Source organism: Callorhinus ursinus, unplaced genomic scaffold, assembly GCF_003265705.2.
Source record: "Callorhinus ursinus isolate GAN/ISIS: 27379988/994484 unplaced genomic scaffold, GSC_fseal_2.0 scaffold9, whole genome shotgun sequence".
Taxonomy (NCBI): Eukaryota; Metazoa; Chordata; class Mammalia; order Carnivora; family Otariidae; genus Callorhinus; species Callorhinus ursinus.
Window position 1 is genome coordinate 4,281,385 of NW_027397071.1, and position 21,167 is coordinate 4,302,551.

At 50.4% G+C, this 21,167-nt stretch overlaps 1 protein-coding gene across 2 annotated transcripts in view; it reads right to left on the reverse strand.

The window, feature by feature from the left end:
* VANGL1 (VANGL planar cell polarity protein 1) overlaps window positions 1-10,268 on the reverse strand; it is a 54,610-nt gene extending 44,342 nt beyond the window's left edge. The window contains exons 1-2 of one of the 2 annotated variants that reach the window (XM_025872508.2): window positions 10,140-10,268; window positions 951-1,154 (exon numbers count right to left, since the gene is read on the reverse strand). In XM_025872508.2, the coding sequence (XP_025728293.1) occupies window positions 951-1,021 (71 nt within the window). In that variant the 5' untranslated portion in view covers window positions 1,022-1,154; window positions 10,140-10,268. Of the gene's footprint in view, window positions 1-950; window positions 1,155-9,205; window positions 9,550-10,139 lie in introns of those variants that run through there. The other variant, XM_025872509.2, reaches the window with a different exon arrangement.
* Window positions 10,269-21,167: the final 10,899 nt, after the last annotated feature.

Below are 21,167 nucleotides of genomic sequence, written 5' to 3' on the forward strand. Positions count from 1 at the left end.
CATTCAGCTACCCATGTGAGGAACTGCTTGGTCAGGGAAACGCCACTTACAACCACTGTTCCCAGCCCTCGTGGGGCTGTGACCGCAGCTGGGCCTTTGGGCTGTGGCCAGCTGGGACCTTTGAATGCGGTGCTGAAATGCCACAGCCGTTAATAGCATTAATACAGTCACTGGTTAGTGACCTCTTACCTGTGGGCCGTGTTAAATGCTTTATATGCACAATCTTCCTGAATCCTCTCCACAGCCCTGTGAGACGGCTGTACCCATTTCACGGATGAGGAGGCTAAGTAAGAGGCAGCACTACAACTTCACCAACTGGCTCCTTAACCTCTCCATCCATTCATTCCCTCGCTCCTTTACTCACCAAACATTCCGTAGGTCTGTAGTAGAGCAGGCCCTACGAACACCAGTGCAGACCTGGGCATGCTGCACAGAGGAGGGGAGCCTGGCCCCCATCACCCCGGATGGCGGGTTTTCTTCAGAGAGAAATATGGCACTGGGCCAATTCCACCACCTAGTGTATAAACCTCAGGGCAAACGCCTAATGGGTAATGAGTCAGCAATCTGAGGTACAAAGCAACAAATCAACACTTTCTTTTAAACTTTCATTTACATTCTTGGTAAAGCTTTGGGAGAACTGTCATCCATGAGAAGTATTTAGAAATGACAAACATTTCCACTGCAGGGAGAAACTTTAATTTAAAATCAATTGTGAGAAATTAAGGTCATCGACTGTGATGGCAGCTATAAAATGTAAATTGGTGGTATAGTTACTCCCAGCGCTTGTTAAATGCTCTTAAAGCCCGGCTTCTCCTGCAGCTGTGGACCGATCCTCCATCATCGACAGCCCCACCACCCGGCTTTACGACTTGCAAAGTGAGTCGAGAAAGCTGGACCGACCTGCGAGTTTCCCCCAAAAGGAAATGTGGAACAATCAAGAGCTTACATACCCTTGTCTGTGAGATTTTTTCGAATGACTGGAATAGTAAGAATATCCAGAATATGTGGATTCGGTATCCATAGCAATGGGGAGCTCACTCTTGAGGAAGGAGCAGCACCGTTTCTCCTCAGAGGTAGAGAATTTCCACCCACTAGACTCCTAAAGCCAAAAAGGGTCTGGAGATCCAGCAGCCACTCTTCGACGGGAACAAATTCTAGGAAAAGCAGGGAGGAAAAAAAAAAGATCATCAACTTTCAAAGGCAACCCAAAGATTCTAGAAGATAAATGACAGTAGCCACCTCCCCTCTGGGGTCTCTGTTACAGAACAAGTGAGCAGGGAAGGAGCATCTGAATGCTAAGTGCTTCCCCAGGTGTCTGGGAGGGAGACAGGGAGGTGCTAGGCAGGCTAAACCCCTACCACAGTGGCTGGGCCTCCCAGACGTGGGAGAGACCCGGCCCTTGGCCATTTCCCGGACACAGCCCCGCTGCATGGGTCCAGGCTGGAGGAAGTGGCTTCCCACCCGACAGCCCACACAGTGCCCAGCCCCCACCGCCAGTTTGCCTGTTACAAGAACAATACCCAGGCAAGCAGTTTGTAAGGGATTTTGCTCATAGTTTCCGAAAGACAATAAAAAAAAAAAAAAAAAGTTCTCTATCTCTTTAAACCAGGAATCCAAAGTCCTGAGATTTCTCTTAGGGAACTAAATTTTTTTTTTTTTTTTTTAAGAAAAACTGTTACGGCATTGTTTACAGCGGGAGAAAGCGCGAAATAACCTAACTGCCCCCAAAGCGGTGGACTAGGTAAGGAAAACACGATTCCTCCGCCCAGAGAGATAGCATAGAGCTGTTTAAAATAATCGGGAAGAAGGGAAATTTTACAACATAATAGTAAATTTTAAAAAGCAGACTACGGGACTGGAGACAGGCCCTGATCCTATAGTTACAATCATATAAAAGGCTTATGTAAACACGGCGATTAAGAGGAAACATCAGAAAAGGAAGGGAAGCAGGTGGTTTATTCTTTGCAGGCTCCTGGGTCTTTACCCCCCTCCCATTTCCATTAGATGTTGCTTTGCAATAAAAATAAACTGGAAACACTTCCAAGTACTTTCCTGAGGCCCACGTGCTAAAAAACCCTTCACTTTTAAAGGCCTGAGAAGCACAAGTTTGTCTCTCCCGGCATCCTGCACCCCAGTGCTGGTGTCCGCCCATCAGGGTTGCTCCTTCCAGTGTCCCCCCTCCTCCCCTGGGGGCTGAAACTGCAAACAGAGCCAGTGACGTAAGTGTGAAAGAACAAAGGAGCCACAAATGCCACAGCCCTACCCCTCCTGGGAGGGGGCCGAGGCTCCCTGAACCCCCCACTGCAGCAACCTGCAGGCCTGGAGCCAGATCTCCTGGTCACCTCCACGCACCAACACAGCTCCCGGCCTCAAGTACCACTTAAGAGGCCTTTGCCCTTAGCGTTCATTCTGCCTGGAAGTGAGGTGCAGTCACTTCCAGGCGCTGTGACCACGGGAGCTAGCCTCCCTTGTCCTGGGTTTCGTGACTCATGGTTCCCTTCCTCCTCTGCCATCAAGAGCCCCAGGCGAGCAGTGGGGTCTAGCCAGAACGCTTCGCCGTCTGATCCGACCCAGGAGAAGCCACTTGCCTTCTGCAGCCTCAGACTCCTCATCTGTCAAACTGGGATAAATCACAGGGTTGATCTGAGAAGGGAAACACAGACAGGATCTGAAGCTGGGTTCCAATCCCCGGTTTTCCCCACGTATTTGGTTATGTAACCTTGGTCAGATTACTAGTGCTCTGAAAACCTGCACTGTAAAGTGTGAGTCCCAGGGCTGCTGGGAGAAACAAGGGGGCTCCGGCTGCAGGCGAGCCCAGCCTGGGCGCCAGGGGCAGTGGGTAAGTGAGAGTTGTGGCTACAGGACTCCCCGTTCAGGCTCTGAAAGCTGATGTCCCTCCTCGTCGTTCTCAGCAAGAGGAAACCTTGGACAGGAGCAGGGGCAGAGCTGGGGCCCCACTGGCCCTGCTCCGGCAGCCCCTGTGCAGACAGCACGGGGCGTATCTCAGCCCCCGGGGGGTTGCTCACTAGCCATGCAACCAAGCAAGGCAGTTTCCCGCCTGGAAATGCAAATGAAGCCCCTAGGCTGTGGGCTGACTGTGCAAACCAATGTGGTGGCATTTTTTTCAGAATGCTGAGTTTTGCTCCTGGACCACTTCCACTTTCCTAGAAGACTGCAAGAGCCACTCATCCTCTTTGATCCCAACTCCACCCCCACCGTTTTCAACCAGCAATTTCAGCAAGTTGCCAGCGCCCTCGATTCTCACCGCCTTTCTGCTCTGGGCTTTGCTGCTTGTTCATCTGTTTTGTACCTGGCTGACACCTACATCAGGAGGTGAGCCAAGATCCCCACACCTGCCCAGCATGAGCCTCTTTCCCTGAAGGCCCTTGGTCCGGCTCTCCCATCATCCCCCTTCCCGGCCCCACTTCCAGCTAATTCTGGCTAAATGCTGCTGGGGTGTCTCAGAGGCAGATGACCCAGGCCCTGCAGACCTGGCCTGGTGCTATTCATGCTTCGTGGTTGCGACATTGCTGAGCCACTGTTGCCCCGCCCCCCATAAAATGAGGCCATTTAACATGAGCTCTTCCTAGGTCAGTGAGAGCAATAAACCAGGCTCCCTACGTAAGGCACATGGTAACCCAGGCTACATTCCCCTTCCCCCTCTGCAAGAGGACATCATTCCAAGTCCTCATTAAAATCTCTGGCCATCCATTAAAACAACCCCAGACACGTCCCCTCAAAGGAAATCACGGGCTCCCAAGTGCCCCCTGGGGAGAGGCTCTACCAGCACCCAGGTGCGGGTTCTCCCACAAGTCCTACCTTGTACTCCTCAAAGGGGTGGTGTGTATATGCTGCCATCCCCTCCCTCTCAACGGTCACCCCAGTTCTCTCTCAACACTCCGCTGAAACAGCTCTAAGTGGGCCAAATCCAAAGGTCACACCCTTGTCCTCCTTTCCCTAGACCTTCTGATCTCAGCTCTGCAGTCATCTCTCTCTGTATTTAGCAAGCAGCCAAAGGAGAGCACGCTAAGCAATGCTGGGACACAGCAGTGACAAGGGAACGCACACGGCGCCCTGTCTTCCCAGAGCTTTCCGCTGCCGGCCATCCGCTAAGACAGGACAGCGCTGATGCTACCACTGTCAGTGAGTATCTCCCAACTGAGAGCGGTAGCTCCCAACACTCCCTCCCTCTCCCCCATCAAGTTATCCCTTAGGGCTCAAAACTCGCCCGTTGTTTCTTCTCCATCCCATCCATGGATTTACTCCAGCATAAGCCCCTTGGAGACGGGAGCTACCGTTTACCTACCGTAGGATATTCTGCACGTAATAGGTACTCAAGGAATACTGAAAGAATAAATCCCCAGTGCGCATCTCCCACCCAGCTGCCTCTTGTTCCCCCTGGGATTATCAACATCCCCACGAGTGCTCTCTGGAGTCCTGGACTATCTTTCCAGTGTCCTCTGCCAGGGGGGTATAGTCATCCCATCAAACCAGTCCACGCAGCCCCGTGCCATTTCTGATTCTCTCTCTCTCTCCCGTGATTCCCACACATCCCACTGCCACTAAGTGTCATCTGTCCTCAGGGGCCTCCCCTCACTCTCCTGGTGCTCAGCCACCCACCTCCCCTAGGCTCCCTGGACAGAGGGCAGGGCCTATTACAAAGCCTGCAGGTTTCCCCATGGAATCCGGTCTCCGGTCTAGGCTGAGGCTCAGGCTCCTTCCCCTAAGTCATGCTGTCAACTCCTGACCGGGATCCGAGGAAGGATTCAGCATGAGCAACGGGAAGCCACCTGGCAAAATCCAGAGAGGGCTCATTTTAAGGGCCAATGAAAGAGCGTGGAAAGAGTTAACAGATGCCCCCATCGTGAAGCTTATCACTGCAATGATATGTTGATGAGACAGTTGGCTGTATGCACAAGAAATTAGCAGAACTCAAATAAGGTCAGAGGGATGCCTTATCAGGAAGATAATAAAGTAATGAAAAGGAATCAGGTTCCCCGGGCTGATAGATAGATAGGTTGGTGCACTGGCCTGAACGGGACAGTTCATATAAAGGTGTAAATATGGATCCTGGAATCTGGAACTCGCCCTCCTCTCTCATCCTAACTCCGGAGATGACCCACACCGGGCAGCTGGGCAGCTTCCAGGGTGATCTTCCATATCACAATGTGAATGTCACTTCTCTGCTTAAAACCCTTCCATGGTGTCCCACGACAGTTGGAATAAAACACAAAATCCTCCATTTGGTCCGCAGGGCCCTGCCCACCTGGCCAACTGTACTCTCCTTCTCGGGCGCCAGGCCCTTCGAGGCACCGGGCTCTTTGTAGCCGCAGAGCCCAGTATAATGACGATCCTGCCCACATGCCCTCTTTAGTCCAACTCGTACCCATCCCTCTCAACTAAATCCTGCTTCTTTCAAGAGGCCCTTCCGGATCCTCCAGTCTGCGGGAGGCCCCTTCACAGCACCCTGTACTTTTCCTTTAGAGCACGATTTCCAGTTCCACAGGGGCGTGATGACTTCACGTCTGGCTCCCAGAGAGACGGTCAGCTCCCAGAGGGCAGGGACCACGTTCAGTGCGGTCTGTCCGGCTCCTAGAACGTTAACAGGCACCCAATAAACGTGGGCCAAGGAAGGGGTTCTGGTGGCAGACCTCAGGCTGGGGAGGCCACATATCCGCTGGGGAGGGAACCTTAGAGGCTGCCCATCTTCCATTCTCAGTTCGCCAGGAGAGGACAGCAACGCAGAGATGAGGTTAGGAGCGATGTCAGAACCACCGGCTTTCGGCTCACATGACAGTCTCACTCAGCAGCGAAGTTTCTATTCCAGACACACTAAGTAAAAGTCAGCAGCAGTCTCAGTTCGGCTGCTGCCCAGGGCACCCTGCCCAGCCGCCTCCCCCTGCCTTCCTGCCATTCACCCCTGCAGCACCTGGTGTATTAGCAGCTACAGGCCCTGCTTGGGGGGAAGCTGGGGCCAAACGCCAGGATGGGGCCGGAGCTGGTCAATTCACATCTCCCAAAGGCCAAGAGGGCAGTGCTGAGACAGGTGCGCTTTTGCCTGCATGGCAGCATCTTCAATTCTGGGGGCCCCAGGCAAGAAGGTGAGAGGGAACCCCGCTTGCCACACTTTCTTAAAGCGAAGATCAGTGGCCTCAAAGAGAATCTTTCCCCAAAGTTAAGTTCACCCACATAAAACAGACCTGACTACTACTTAAAAGAAAAACACAGTGTTCGGAAAATCATATGGGGGAAATAACATGCTATGGTAATGACAGTGGTAAACGTTAAGTTAACCTTGACGAAAAGGAAATTATAAAAGCATCAACGGCTCTGCCGACAGCTATTAAGTAATTAAGGGAACTCTGGTTTGGAAGGTAGAAAGTTACCTCGCGAGGGGTAGAGAGACGCACACTGCATTTAAAGAGCCGTTCGTTCTGCTCCTTCCGCAGCGGAGGTACTTCCAAGGGAAAGAAGTTTATGGTACAGTCGTGCTTATGTAGACTGTGCATGTTACTGTTTATCATACATACAATGCTAAAGGGTTTACTACATTAATTATTTTTTCCCACTAATTATTATCTTTATTATGTGTTGCAGTGCACATTTTTCTCAAGGTACCCCTTTTTGGTTACATGGCACTCAAGGGGAACATGTAAACTGAAGTAATTCTGTTCGAGGTCAGCTCTTCTTCGACAGAGGAGAAGCAATGAACACAAGTTCTGGAGTTAATGCTGTCACCCTTCAAATCCTGGCTCTGGTATGTATCAGCTGTATAACCTCAAATCAAGTTACTTAAATTTGCTGTACCGTCTCCCTAACTCTAACAACAGAATTCTATTTTCCTTATCGGCTCGTGGTGGGTATCAAACGAGAAAATTCACAGTCATTTAGAACAGTGCCTCGCACACAGAAGGCACAACGGTTAGGCACTATTATTTATCAGTAAAGTAAAATTCCTCCAGTTAGGAAGACTATCTTGGTATAGCACAACACCTCCGTGTCCCTTGCATTACACTTAACATACACTGTTTGGTCAGTGCTACTCTACCCTGAATGAGTACCATTAACTGTAGCTAATCTAGTGATTTCCATTCTGTTCCTTGGGCCTCCTTTTACTAGTCCCAGATTGGAAGTGAATATCAGACAGATCAGAAAAAAACTGTGTTTTATTGCATTTATTTGGAGGACCCTGGGGTTATAAGGGAGGGTGGGAAGAAGGATGGCAAGCTTTGTAAAACATTTTGCGGAACTTGGGGTCTATACACCATAAAACATCAACCAGGTTGGCCACTATGTGGGGATCAGAGGGCTTGTGGCATTTGTGACAAACCCAAAGATACTTGCATTACAATAGACCTCTTATAAGTGAATGATCCTGGGCCACTGTACACAAGCAAATAAAAGGTCAACCTCATTTTACCTGTTTTGCCAATGATTTCAACTTGCCTTCCTAGAATAACTGCTCTTGGCTCCAGGCCCTAATTACCTCTGAAACACCCCCCAGCAGCTGGGTATAGATTTCTGAAGAGCTGTGAATGGTTAACATGTCTGGGGTTCTGTGATGGAGATCTGTTTTCAAGTGACCCCCTTATCCCCTGCTAGATTTTTAAGCTTCAAAAAATCGATTTTACAAGTACTACCTCCTCTGTAAATCCCATGGTGCCAAGTCCAATGATCGCTGTCCAATAAAAGACCCCGATGGGGAGAGCAGCACGCACCTTTTCATCAAGCTTCAGGCGAGACCAAAGCCACTAGCAAAAACATGGTCCAGGCCCAAGTCCACTTAAACCTGTCTTGTCCACCTTCTGGAAAATGGCACAGCACGATGCCCACATCTCATGCCCGTTACACAGCTAGTCCCCTAGCCACAGCTAATTCACTTTAAGAGAGAGAGCATGGCACTAATAATAAAACAGACTACAGTTCATCGTGTGCTTCCTATGTGTTGTGGGCTGTTTAAATCATTTGCATGTAATAGCTCACTTCATCCTCAGAACAAGCCATATAAGGGATAACAAGTATTCACGTCAAGTTACAGTTAAGGAAAGCAAGGTCACAGTAAGTGAAGGAACCAGGGCTTGAAACTATGGAAAATGGAGAGCAATGTAGCAACTACCAGAACTGTTTACTTACACATCGGAGGGGAGGCAACAATCACAAATTGTCCCAAACCACATGTAACCCACAAAGAATTTTGCAATTTCACCTTTGGCTCACAGGTTCAGTGGCCCAAGCATTGTGGGGAGTCTGGGAGAAAAGAATCTGAAACAGTTGTAGGGAGTTCTCAGCCCAAAGGTAGACACTGCCTATTAAAATACAATGTGATAAGCATGCATGTGATGTGAGGTCTGGGGTAACAAACAGGGTGTGTGTTTGTGTGCGTTAGAGGGGTGGAGGGAAGAACACCTTTCTCACTCAACACCTGTTTATTCTTCAGCAGACTGGGGTGACACGGAATCGGGGCTTGTATGGAAACTTTCCTTTATGGTTCTGTCCCATTGCTCAAACACCTAAGACAATAAAAATGTCCTGCATGGCAAGCTGTCCTTACAAATATGCCATTCTCCAAATTCTTCTCCCATTTTACTTACAAATTAAGTTGCAACCAAGTCACACTGCCAAGGCTGTAACAGTGAAAACTTCACACTCGATGTTTCACTAATTACCCTGAGAGACACCAATGTTTAGGAATGCTAAATGCCCATGGGTTGGTGAAGAGTGTTATTTCTCTGAACTGCAGAATAAAACAGTTTCCTCCCAGAAATCAAAGCCCCAGCTATATCACACTAATTTAATTCAACTATAAAAACTCTAATTAGTGGTTACATAAAATGACTAATTACTTCTCCCTGGTTTTAGACAGTTTCTGCCATATCACTGAAAAAGCCTAGGAGCTGTGTACTCAAACAACCCACCCCCAGGAAGAGGAATGCTAATTAGCATTGTTGATGGGTGACACAAGCTATAATATTTTCCAGCAACTCTGTAAAATTTATAAACATATCAGAGAAAATGCCAGATTCTTTACAGCTTGCTAGCTTTTGGCATAAAGGTCTAATAATACATGCATTTCCAACCAGAGACCGGTCCAAGGGTTTCACAAAATGCACGCGACAGCCACACAATCATCACAATAAAGCGCTCTGACATCGCTTAACGAGGAGCTAAACGGGCTCACACCACGTTCTCGGCTGGGCCATTATACCTGGTTTGAAGATGTGAAAACCGAGCAAGAGATTTCTCAGCTCCGAGGCTCACCAGCTCATCTCCGGGCCGCCAGGCCACGGCTCCGCCCCACGCCTGCCTCCACCGGCGACGCGTTTAAATTTTTATAAAGCTTCACACTTCTCTGGGCGCGTTGCTTGGGACAGTTCAAAGACTGCAGGAGGAAATGAGATCCTGCCCGTGGCGAAGGCTGCCCCGGCGCGGTGATTTCCTCCAACTGGGACACCTCGGGCAGAGACTTGCCGGACGCCTTCTGCTCCACCCCGGCGTTTTTTGAAAGTAAACTCCTACCTGCCTGTTGCGCTCTCCCGGGCGCAACCGGACTCTCCCCCCCAAGGCCTGCCGGGCCGGCTCAATTTTGTAAGCGAGGTGTGAACACAGGCCGGCTCTGTGCCGGTTTCTGGCCCAGGGCCGGGCGGCTCCGGAGGCTGGCGGTTACCGGGTCGAGCCCCGCGGTGGAGTGGGAACCGCGGTGCGCGCCCGGTTCCCGGGGAGCAGAGGGTGGCCCGGCCTCCGCCCGCAGGGCCGGTAAGGCCACCCGGGTGCCCCGGGAACGTCGGCCCCTCCCCGCCGGCCGGCCGGAACGCGCACCCCGGGGCGCACCCCAAAGTGCGGATAGGGCAGAAGGCGGCGTCCGAGGCGTGGGGAGGGAGTGCCCGGGGAGTGGGGCGCAGCAGCGAACGCCGGGCAGGGGCCGGGGCAAGAGGGGCGCACCTCGCGGGCTTGGGAGAGGAGTGGGATCCCGGGAGGCACGATCGGGGTGCGGGGCGTGGGCGGGGAGCAGGCTCCCGGCTGGAGGCGAGGAGGGCGGGGACCCGGGGTCCCAGTCCGGGGTGGGGGCACGGGGGCTCCGCTGCGGGGGCGTCTCTCCGCGGGAGGTATGCACCCCGCGCCCGGCCTCTCGCGGGACTCACCTCTGCGCCGGCCGTGCGGGCTCCGCGGCCCGCGCTCTCGGCTCACAGCGGCCCCGGCTCTGCGGCCTGCGCTGGGCTCTCCTCAGAGGCAGAGCCCCGCCGCCGCCGCCGCTGCACTGCCGCTTTCCGCTTCCTGTCCCGGCGCCGCCCCGCAGCCCGAGCCCAGCCCTGCGAGCCCGGCGCGGCCGCGAGCCAAGAGCAGCGAGCGCTGCCGGCCCCGCCGCGGGCCCGGCCTACCTGCAGCGGAGGGCGGGGCCGGCCGGCGTCTCCCCGCCCCCCTCCGCCCCCACCAGGCCCCCCGTCTCTCCACACCCGCGGCACGCTCACAGTCACACCCGCTCGTGCACATTCATGCACACACAGACCCCAGGGACTGACCTCGCACACACACACACACACACACACACACACACTCATTCACACATAGTTAACACATGGCCCGGATTGACCCGCCCTGCACACCAACATACTTGTACCCTCAAGCGCGCGCGCGCACACACACACACTCACACACTCACAATCATACACAAAATCCAAGCCTGTTTGCCCTCACTAGAGACCCACATACATTCATTCGGCCCAGGGACTAACCCCCCCCCCCACACACACACTCATATACACACATTCCAAGACCTGAACTACAAATATCCATATACACCCACACCTCAACCAATGTGCATTACTCACACTTAAACTCACAAACAGCCCGGTAAATGACCCCACAAATAACCACACGCACCTAGACCCCCCACAGCCAACCCTCTCCCTTGTCCTCCTCTAAGAGAGCCATCACTGCCACCGCTCCCCCCGCCGCCCCCGTTTTTCTGGAAACTGCTGGAAGAGCACACCTCTGAAGGCGGGCAGGCAGCCCCAGGTTTCAGTCCTGATTCATTCAGGTCGGCTTCCATCTCTGAGTCTCTGTTTCCCTGTCCAAAAAGTGAGAGGATGAGAATGGCAAACTTGCAGGATCATGGTGAAGATTATGGACAGTGGCTGGTGCCCAATAGGCACTGAACAGTTGTCAACTGTTTCTCTGAATATTTGCATTCTTCTTACTTAGTTGTCTTGTGTGGGTAGGGCTAGAGATCTCTGTGGAGAGTCTGGAATCTGGCTGGAACCCAAAGCTGCTTACATGATGAGCTCTCTTGTAGAGACATGTCTAACCAAGTACTGTGGGCAGCTGGTGCAGGGAAACACACGCCCACCCTGAGCTAGCCTTAGTTGGGGAACTTTAGCCCCCAAAGCTGTCACTGTCCCCTCACCACCTCTCTCTCGCATCCCTGTAGTCCCCATGGCCTCTCCCATATATCGCACTTCTTCAGAGGACATCACATGTTCAATGTGCCAACCTTGACCCCCACCCCCAGCCTACCACCAGGTTTCACTGCTCACCCTTGGCAACCCAGGACACCTGCCCACCCCTCACCCACCTGTTACCTGTCTCCAGAGGCCAGGTGCTGCTGACTCGGTAGCCAGCTTCCTAAGGGTAAAGCCAGTGGTCTATCCGTCGTGCTCAGGTGCAGAAATACAGAGCTTTATAAAAACGTGTGTCTTTCATCTTGAAAATGTGGATCCTTCAAGGTTACAACAGGCCAGGGATTTCCATTCCTGGTTATGATGCTCCTGAGTAACCCCCATGAAATACACAGATCCTCACTAAATCTTGATGGGAAGTGACTATAATTCAGTATAGTTTATGAAATCTAGCTACCTTACCATGTGCTTTTGTGGGAAAGGGGGTAGTGCAAAATAAACTCTATTTTAAGACAATAAATTCACATTTAAAAGCCATCTACTCTGTGTTTTCATTTGACAACCTCAAGTATCCACGTGTAAAAGGTAAGAGCTAGAAAACTTGTCAGGAGCTAAAGGATGGTCTGTATAACCTGGAGACCTGCCCTGGCTCCCATTTTCTATCAGCAAGTGGGTCAGGCTTATTTAGCTCTTGCCTAAAGTTGAGTTCTCCAGCATAACCTGAATTAGTAATGAAGGTAAAATTGTGGGTTCCATCTGCCACTCCATTGTTTCACTTCTCCATCTGTTCCAAACTCAACTAGGGAAGTGCAGTACTGTGTTGGGTGCTCTCAAGACTCCAGCATGACTATATATGTTTCACAAATTCATGCGTGTATTTCTCCCTTCCTGCCCATTCTCATGCGTAGAATGCTACTCACTAAAATTCTCCCTGTCTGACAACATCCGACTCAAATGCCATCTCTTCCCAAAGCCTTCCCTGGTTCTCACAAGCAGAAAACATTCCTCTCCCCTATTTGAATTCACACAGCACTCTGGGTTTCTATACTCACCTTCTTACCTTGTATTGGTTATCGCACTGCCCAATAATGTGTAGCTACCACATCTTATTTATCTTTTTTCCATCAAAGATCTTTCCACATAGTAGTTGCTTAAAAAAAAAAAAAGCCTAGCAAATGAATGAATGACTATAAAATACCACTTGCCTTTGGGAAGTTAATAATCTAATCAGGGAACAATCTAATTGAAAAGTTATGACACGCACATCAAGATAGTTAACAATAGGAGAAAATATGCAAAATGTTAAATGCACTAAAGACACACTTTTTAAGAAGTCACTTACCCAACCTTAAGGATTCTGAATATACCTGAAAAACAGCAGTTACATGAGCAAGGCCTCTAATCAACAAAATAGACTGTACAAATTCCATGCTTTGAAGTGGACAGACTTTATAGGTAGGAGAATCTCTCACACCCTCACTTAGATGCTGTTTACACTTTGTTTACAAACCATTCTAATAAATTCATCATCTGATTTCTAAACCCACGGTTGATTAGACACTTAACAACAGAGAGCAGGAGGTGACCTCAGGAGACCCCAGGGCCTGCAAAGGGAAGCTTGTTCAATTCCTAAATGCCAGTTACCTCTCTTGGCACACTGTCACATCACAGAATAATAGCAATGAGCGTGAGTTATAAAGGTTACGTGGATATTCGGTATATAGTACTCTAAGAAGACAGGAAAATTGGAAAAAAAAAATTAGAAGGATTTCCATCCAAAATGTTTGAAATGTTATAAAGTGCTGATTCTTTAAAGGGAAATGTTCTGTGAAGGCCACATATGTAAAAGCCACATATTATTTAGGTTAATAATGCCAGTGATGGGGTGCTAAAATGTGGGTCATTAGTGTTGAAGGAGAGAGTCACAGGGGCCTGGATGGTCAGTCATGGTCAACTTGTCCTTACCTTGAGGAAAGAAAGAAGTAGAATGAACAGAGATAGATGGCATGGCTGGAACAGAGATTGGTTTATCTCAAGTGCTTAATAAATATGAGTTGAATAAATGGGTAAATAGTATTTCTGTTTGGAGTATGGGTAGGGGTGTGGGGAGACCAGTGTCTGAGATATGGTCAAGGGCAGTGGAAGAGCAGTTAGGCTCAAGATAAGCACTCACACTAAGACACAGAGCATTCAAAACGGAGTGGCCCGATTAGAAGGTAGAGAATTTTGAGTCCAACTCTAGTGTTTGAACTTTTTTAAACAGGCTAGCAACACGATAAAGCACTCATTCACCCGTCCATTCATTCAAAAACATGCACTTGGTACCTACTACAAGCCAGGCAATGTATGAACTACCAGGGATACACAGATAACGCAACAAATATTTCCTGAGTACTTACTATGTGCTGGTCACTATTCTAGGCAGACAAAAGCTTCCGCCCTCCCAAAGTGTATATTCTAGAGGGGAGAGAGAGAGGGACAAATGAACACCATGTGTACTGGGGGCAGATGGTAACAAGCCCTAAGGAGGAAACAAAGTAGGACAGGAGATAAGGGATGTGTGTGTGTGCACCTCACTCTCCTGCAGGAGCTCAGCTGCTGGACGAGGCTGCTACTTACAGCCTTGCAGCCAATACGAGAGCCCTGTGATGGACCCAGACATGGGATGGGAACTGTGGGTGTACAGAAAGAAGAGCCAGCTCAGCCTGCAGAAGCAGCATGGCTTCCCCTGGCCGTGACCCTGGGAGCAGAAGTTGGAGGATGAGTACTTGGCCGGTAAAGAGGGAGGAAACGTTCTGGGCAAAGGCACAGAAGTGTGACAGAGCATGTCCAGGAGGTCGTATCAGATGGCAGCATACAGCGCTGACGAGCTGGTGGAGAGCAGGGCAGGGAGGGTGCAGTGTGGGACTGCAGATCTGGAGGTACTCCGGTGCCGGTGGTGTCATGGGGCAAGGACGGGAAGGGCTGGATGTTGGAGCGGCATGCACCTGCAAGCAGTGTGGGAAGGGGTGTGCCTAAGGGAAGAAGCAGGGCTGGGGTGGGTGGGAGAGGGGTGGACACAGCTTGAGAGAGGGGGCAGAGGCCATGGTTCTGAAGGCTTTACGTGGTGAATCAGGAAGTTTGGACTTTATCTGATAGGTAATTGGGAGTAAGATGAGGTGGTTTGAGGCATGCAGCGTGATTTTCGGAGGAAGGAGTGAAGGCAGGAAGACCCAGTCAGGGGCTGGTGAGACACAGGGAACCCGAATGACAGATGCCACCATCCTAGGCAGGTGGGGAACCCGGAGGAAGAAATTCAAGGAGGGAAGGGAAGGTCCGTTTTAGGCATGTTGAATGTCGGTGCCGTGGGGATGTGTAGGTGTAAACAGTAATAGAACTTTGTATATTACAGGTCTTATTTATTCCTCACCGTTTAGGTATTATATCATCTGCATTTTACGGAGAAGAAGACTCAAGCACAGGAAAGTGGCATAAGTTGCAGAAGATCACACAGCAGCTAAGAGGTGAGGCTGGGCTCTGAACCCAGACTGGCTGACCACAGATACCCCATCTTTAATCCGGAAGCTATCCTGCTTTCTGGTGGTGTGGGTTTAGTACTGGGAGGAGACTGGCTGCATACAGTTTCTGGAGATGAGTTGGCAATGCAGTAGATAAAGGAGCAAGAAGCGGGTGCAGAAATGCAGACTGAGAGGCAGAGAGATAAGACAGGGACAGGCAGAGGTGAGCAGGTGCCACTTTTGTGTTGTTTCGACAGCGGAAGCCCTCAAGCCTGTTTATAGACCCAGGAGAAGATATCTTAGATTTTGAAATTTCAGAAAGAAAAGCTAACCTGGAAGACAGGTGGAAGGACAAGTCTTGCACAGGTGGAGACAGAGGTGAGCGCACAGGGTGGGTGTCAGAGGTCAAGGGCATCCGGGTATTCTCCACGAAGTAGGAGGCAGGAAGCTCCAACTGAACCTGGGAAGCTGGGAGACGAAGTATGGATGGCTTCCCAGGGGCCTTTGAGACTCTGATTGCCACTGGGATGGAAACCACAGAAAAATGCACGTTCCCCAGTTTTTCAAACAATTTGAATGGGCTCACATACCCTGCAGGCCTTCGGGGAACCCCAGACGTAGTGCTCTCTAAAGTCTCTTCTGTGTCTAAGAACTGTCATCTTTGAGTAGTTGAGTTTGAGGTGAGGGAAGGATGTCCAGTGGTAACTTGAAAAAGCCATTGAAAACAGTGGGATTTTCTAGCCCATAGCTTTGTTGGGTTTGGGAGTGGAGTCTGCGGAGGACCAGAAAGCAGACGTGCTCTGTGTGAAGCCACCGGGCCCACGGGAGCCTAACCCAGCAGTTGTGGCCACGGACCAAGTGCACTCCTGGCTCTGCAGTGAGGCCGGGCCCCCGTGCCCACGCTGCTCTGCAGGTCCGGGCAGGCAGGCCCACACCCAGGCCCTACAGCTATCATTACCTTGGGGGCTGGGAGGGAATGAAACGTCAGGTAGGGCTCAGATCTCAGGAGCAGGATCCTGCCAAGCCTGCAGTCAGCCCCTGCGCTTCTGCGGCTTTGTTATCAGTGGAAGGAGAGCGCCGGGGGCAGAGAGCCTGATGAAGACACCAGTAAGCGCACATGGCCTGGGCACTTCTAGGTGTTCCCAAGGAGATCCCACTTGTCTGGGCAGTGCAGAGGATCACACTCAGGGCCCGTCGTGGGCAGGGCTGAACTGGCTAATAATACCTTCTGGGGCCTGGAAGTTTCTTCTTCGGTGTTGTTTTTAATCTAGGGAGTCATCATCAGTAATTCATTACCTATTTATGAGAAACACTTGAGTAACACCCTGCATACCGTGTTAAGCTAATTACTTGGACGAACACCAGGTGGCCTGACTTCCTGAGGGCGGACCAGCCTCCGGTCCTGCAGGCTTGGGCTCAGAGCCTTCGGGGCTGTGGAGCTCCCACAGGCATGGACAGAAGGCCCCCAGCTTCTGGCCCACACTCAGAGCCACCTCCCCCTGTGTCGTAAGCGGTCTTCATGGGTGCTGCAGAGGGGGAGGGCCAAGTCGGGGCCCCGTAGGACATCACCATTAATCCACCTTAGTGATCGGGGTTTGTGTTCATCTTGCCTTTTTATTTTCTGTAAGTTTCTCCTGAAACTTTGCTGATTTGTGAACCATACAAATGACCAGGCAGAGAGAAGAAATTAATATTTGTTGGTTTTTTAAAATGATGTATCAGGCATTGTAATAGTCATTTTTAATCTCTTATCTCATTTAATGGTATTTTCCTGGTAATACTATAAAGTGGATATTTTACAAAAGCTCAGGTGGGTTAAGGGACATTCCCAAGCTCAGGAGCCTGGGGCTAAACTCAGGCCTCTGGCTCCCAGTCAGGAATTTCTCGCTGCACTGGTCATAGATCTCTAAGATGGATTTCTTTTTCTTGTTTCTTTATTCTCTCTCCCTTTCTCTAACGATTACTGCCCTCACCATCCTTCACCACTTTTTTTTTTTACCTTTCCCTTAAAAAAAAAAAAATTCCTTTGCAGTGTTCTTTGTGTTTCTTTCCCGCCTTGGTGAGAATCTGAAAGACAAATAAATCATAAATTCCAGGATATAATAAAATTCCTTCTTTTAATTGCAAAAGACTTGAAGTTCTGAACCTATAATTATTTTTACGTTTTCAGGTCAATAATAACATTTTTGGCATGTGAATGTCCGGTTGTTCCAGCACCATTCCTTGAAAAGTCCATCTTGCTCCATTGTATTGCTCTCGTGTTTTGTCAGATATGGTTGACTCTATTCACATGAGTCTGTTTCTGGTCTCGCTACTGCATTCCATTGATCTACTCTTCCCCAGCCTTGTTGGCATCTTCTTGGTATCAGTGTAGAATTCTGGACCCAAGATGTTTCTTGCTGTCCCTTAGGATAGAGGGTTTTTCCTTCTACTCTTCTTCCCACAACAACGGTTCTTGGTCGATGTCCTGGCAGAGGCTCTTCTACCTTCTCCCAGAAGCCATGGATCTAGAGAGTTGACTATCCCTCCCTCAGTGATTTAATGCTTTTGCTTCAGTGGAGAAAAGGGGCCAGGGAAGCAAGCAGGGCTTTGTGCCTATCCCCCTCAGCCATCTGCTAACTTCTTCCCTCCTGTGTCAGAGAGGAGACTCTGTCAGTCTCCTTCCCTGCCCCCAATCTTTCTTGGGAGCGCCCAGTGGAGGGTCATGAAGAAGAACTCGCAATGGAAGCAGTTCTCCTGGTGTCTAGGGCCCCCAGCTGTTCTAAACTGACATGCTGACCCTCCCTTGGCCTCCAAGAATTTGTTAACATTTTAGTTGACTTCTTACTCATTTGTTTGGCAGCCACATCTGTCTCCCACACTCTGCCAAAGGAGAGACACTGTGGGTCCCATTTTGCCTTCAGTCCCTCTGTGGAATTTGGTTTACTTGGTGGCTTTGTGAAGTCAGACTTCTCATGGGCTCCATAAAAGTTATAATTCTGTAGCTTATCCAGCTTTTCTTCATTGTTAGGGTGGGAACAACATTCTTTCCAGCTTTCTTCATCCTGAGTGGAAGCCTCATTCTCTTATCCTCGGATTCACTCCTTTTCTCAATAGCTGGAAGAGGTGAGTCTCCCATGTTTCACATGGGAAACTGGGCTCTTGGAGAGATTATGGTCCTCCATTGGTAGGTGATGGTGCTGGGACTCCCCGGCTGCCAAAAGTGTATGAGGTCTTCACTGGGATGGGGCAGGCAGAAAGGCTGAGGGTCCTGGGAGGTGAGAGCACATGGGGCATTGAGACTGTCCAGGGGGGTGAGGGTCACAGGTACTCACTCACACCTCTGTCAGAGGCAAGAATCCAACAATCAACCAAAAACTGGGTGGCTTTCTGAAACCTCACTGGCCAAGAACTGCCCCACCCAGGGTGAAGGGTCATTGAGATGGTGTGACGAGAGCATCTCCACTGCATTCAGGGGCCAGGCCAATGCCTTGCCCTGTGCCCTCTACTGCCTGCCCCACTGACCTTCACAGCTACACTCTGCCGGCACACCCAGCCTGCTCTCCCCAGCCCCCATCCACCAACACCCAGCCTGCTCTCCCCGCCCCCATCCACCATGCAGACACACTCTCCCACCTGCCACTTCTCAAGCATGCCCCTCCTTTCCCTGACATTATGGACCTCATCAAGGTGTCGCTAACTTGCAATGCCCTTCCTACTCCCACAAAGCTCCTCTCTCCACCTGGGGTTCTGCCAGTCCAAAGCTGAGGATGGGGGAAAAGATGTGGGTTTGCATTGCATATGTGAAATGAAAGAAAGACTGTGAGTAGGAAAGGCAGGAGGAGAGTGCCCCAGCAAAGGCGGGAGACAACTCAGAGGGTACTCAAAGGGGAGGAGAGACTGGCAAAAATTAAATTGCTAATTTTATTATAATTTCAGAACAGTGCTGGAGATGTGCCTCATCAATCAGTGCTAGTGTTTTGGTGAGATGCAGGTGTCCAGCTACAAATGAGACAGAATTAGCCCAGCACGGTAGCAGTGACAGCTCATATTGGGAATCCTTTTCCAGGCTGGCTGTGTGGAGGGGGGTCTGGGTGAGGCTCCCCGGGCTGCAGACAGAGTGAGCGGAGGCAGGGTAGAGGCACCTTCGTGAATGGCTTGAGGCGTTGGGGAGGGTCTAATGCCAGAGTGAATTCAGTCCCACCATCAGTGATTCAATACTGTACCGTGTTCTCCATCCCATGTCTTTAAAAGGCTAATCTTTCTAAGGGTAATATGTTCGATTCTTTGGGTTCAATCTTATGTTAATTGCAAAGGCTTTGAATCCATTAGAACTGAGTTCAAATTCTGACTCTACCAATTACCAACAATGAGCACTGTGAACCTTTTGTTTTTAGTTCTTAACTCCCTGAGTGTCCGTTTCCTCATGGGTAAAAGGAGGATAATGATACCCACCTTCCAGTTTGTCATGAGGATGAAATGAGATAACGTGCATAAAACGCCCCACGTGAGCGTTTGCCACAAGAATCATCCATTTGTCCATTCACCGAGTATTTATTGAGCAGCTACTAATGGTAGGTACCACTCTACATGCTGGAGATTCAGCAGCAAACAAATTCCCCACCATCATGGAACTCATGTTCTAGGGCAGGGCAATAAAAAGATAACTAAATAAGTAGATATAAAGTATGCCAGTAAGTACCTCAGGGAGCAATAAAACAAGGGGATGGAGATCCTGGGGGAAGGGTCACTATTATAATTTTCTGCAGGGTGGTCAGAAGGCCTCTTTCCTCATGTGATCTGGACAGGGTCTGAGGAAGTGAGGGAGTGAGTGCCCAAGATCTGGGGGGGAAAGTTGGCAGAATAGAGAAGAGTGAACAGAGGTCTGGAGTCCCCAGCATGCTGGGCAGGTGTGCCCTCACACTTGGGAGCCCCGGGTGGCTGCAGCAGAGTAGGGAGCAAGGATGACCCCCCGAGTCGTCCTGACTCAAGCAACTGCAAGGACAGGTGAGCCAGTTCCTGAACTAGGAACTCTGGAGAGGGTTTGTTGTGAACAGGTTTGGCTGGACGCCAAAGAGGAGTTGTCAAGCAGACAGACAGACATGGGAGTCCCGCATGCAGAGGAGGGGTTTCGTCTGGAGATAGCAATGGACAGGGAGAGGTAGGGCAGTGTTTGGAGACTGTTCCTTTTTCTGCCCATCTAGATATGGCTGTAGGAGGGCTCAGAGAAGGTTCTGGAAGTGAGGGTGGGGCTCTGACAGCTCCTACCCAGGCTCTACTATGTGTGCTTCTACAGGCGATTCCCCAACTTCGATCCCATTTCTTTGTCCATGGAGGAGAAGCCGGACCACATGATCTAAGGTCTGACATACTAAGGTTCTCTGGGTATCCCACGAAGATGCAGATACACTTAGAAGATGAAGTAACACAAAAAACCATTAATACCTTGTGTGGGTCCATCTAACAGTTGTCTATTTGGGGAAGCCAGGGAAGATAGGATGGTGGGAAACCACAAAGGCAGGCGGTGTTACAGCTGGGCAGGGCAGGACTGGGGGCCCACCTGGATGGACATGGGGTTCTGATCTTCAGTAGCAGGGGGCAAAAGATGGGCTTCCCAGGGCTGCCTGGAGCCACTCTGAGTGAGCTGCCCACACTCGCTCTCCGGGAGCCTGGCCAGCCCAGCAGCTGAGTGGCCCTGTTCATTTTGCAGCTCAAACCTGAAAACCTCAACTTCCGAAGAGAACTGACTGCCTTTCCTAAAGGGGGCTGTCTCCCTGCCTGGAAGTGCATCCCATTGCAGCTGCACAGTTCAGTACAGGCTTCCGGGTCTATGATTGACAGTAGTCCTTTGGCCTGAAACCCACCAGTCTGTGATTAGTGGCCTCTCAGAGAATGTCCTGATGAGGCGGAATCTTCGCTTAGCCAAGAGAGAAATTTAACAGTGCCGTTAGCATTTCAAATTGTTAAAACGGAGGTGAGGGAGGGGGCACTTGTGGAATAAATTATTAAATGAGAAACAAAAGGAGTCAAGTCAAATTAAGCAAGAGTAGAAGTCAGCCATGGAACAGGGCATGCTGGGATTTAAGTAAACTGGCTGCATATTATCCCCAATAAGGCACTCCTTGCAAAGGTCATGCTGGTAAGAGGTGAGGCCCACAAGCAGGGAGTCAAGAGAGCCTTCACTCCAAGGTCATTCACAGCAGGGAATAGGATCCCACCTCCATTGGTCCAAGGAAGGCATCGACAAGAGTGATGGAGGGCATGGTTCTTAAACTCTGCAGTGCATAGGGTCATCTTT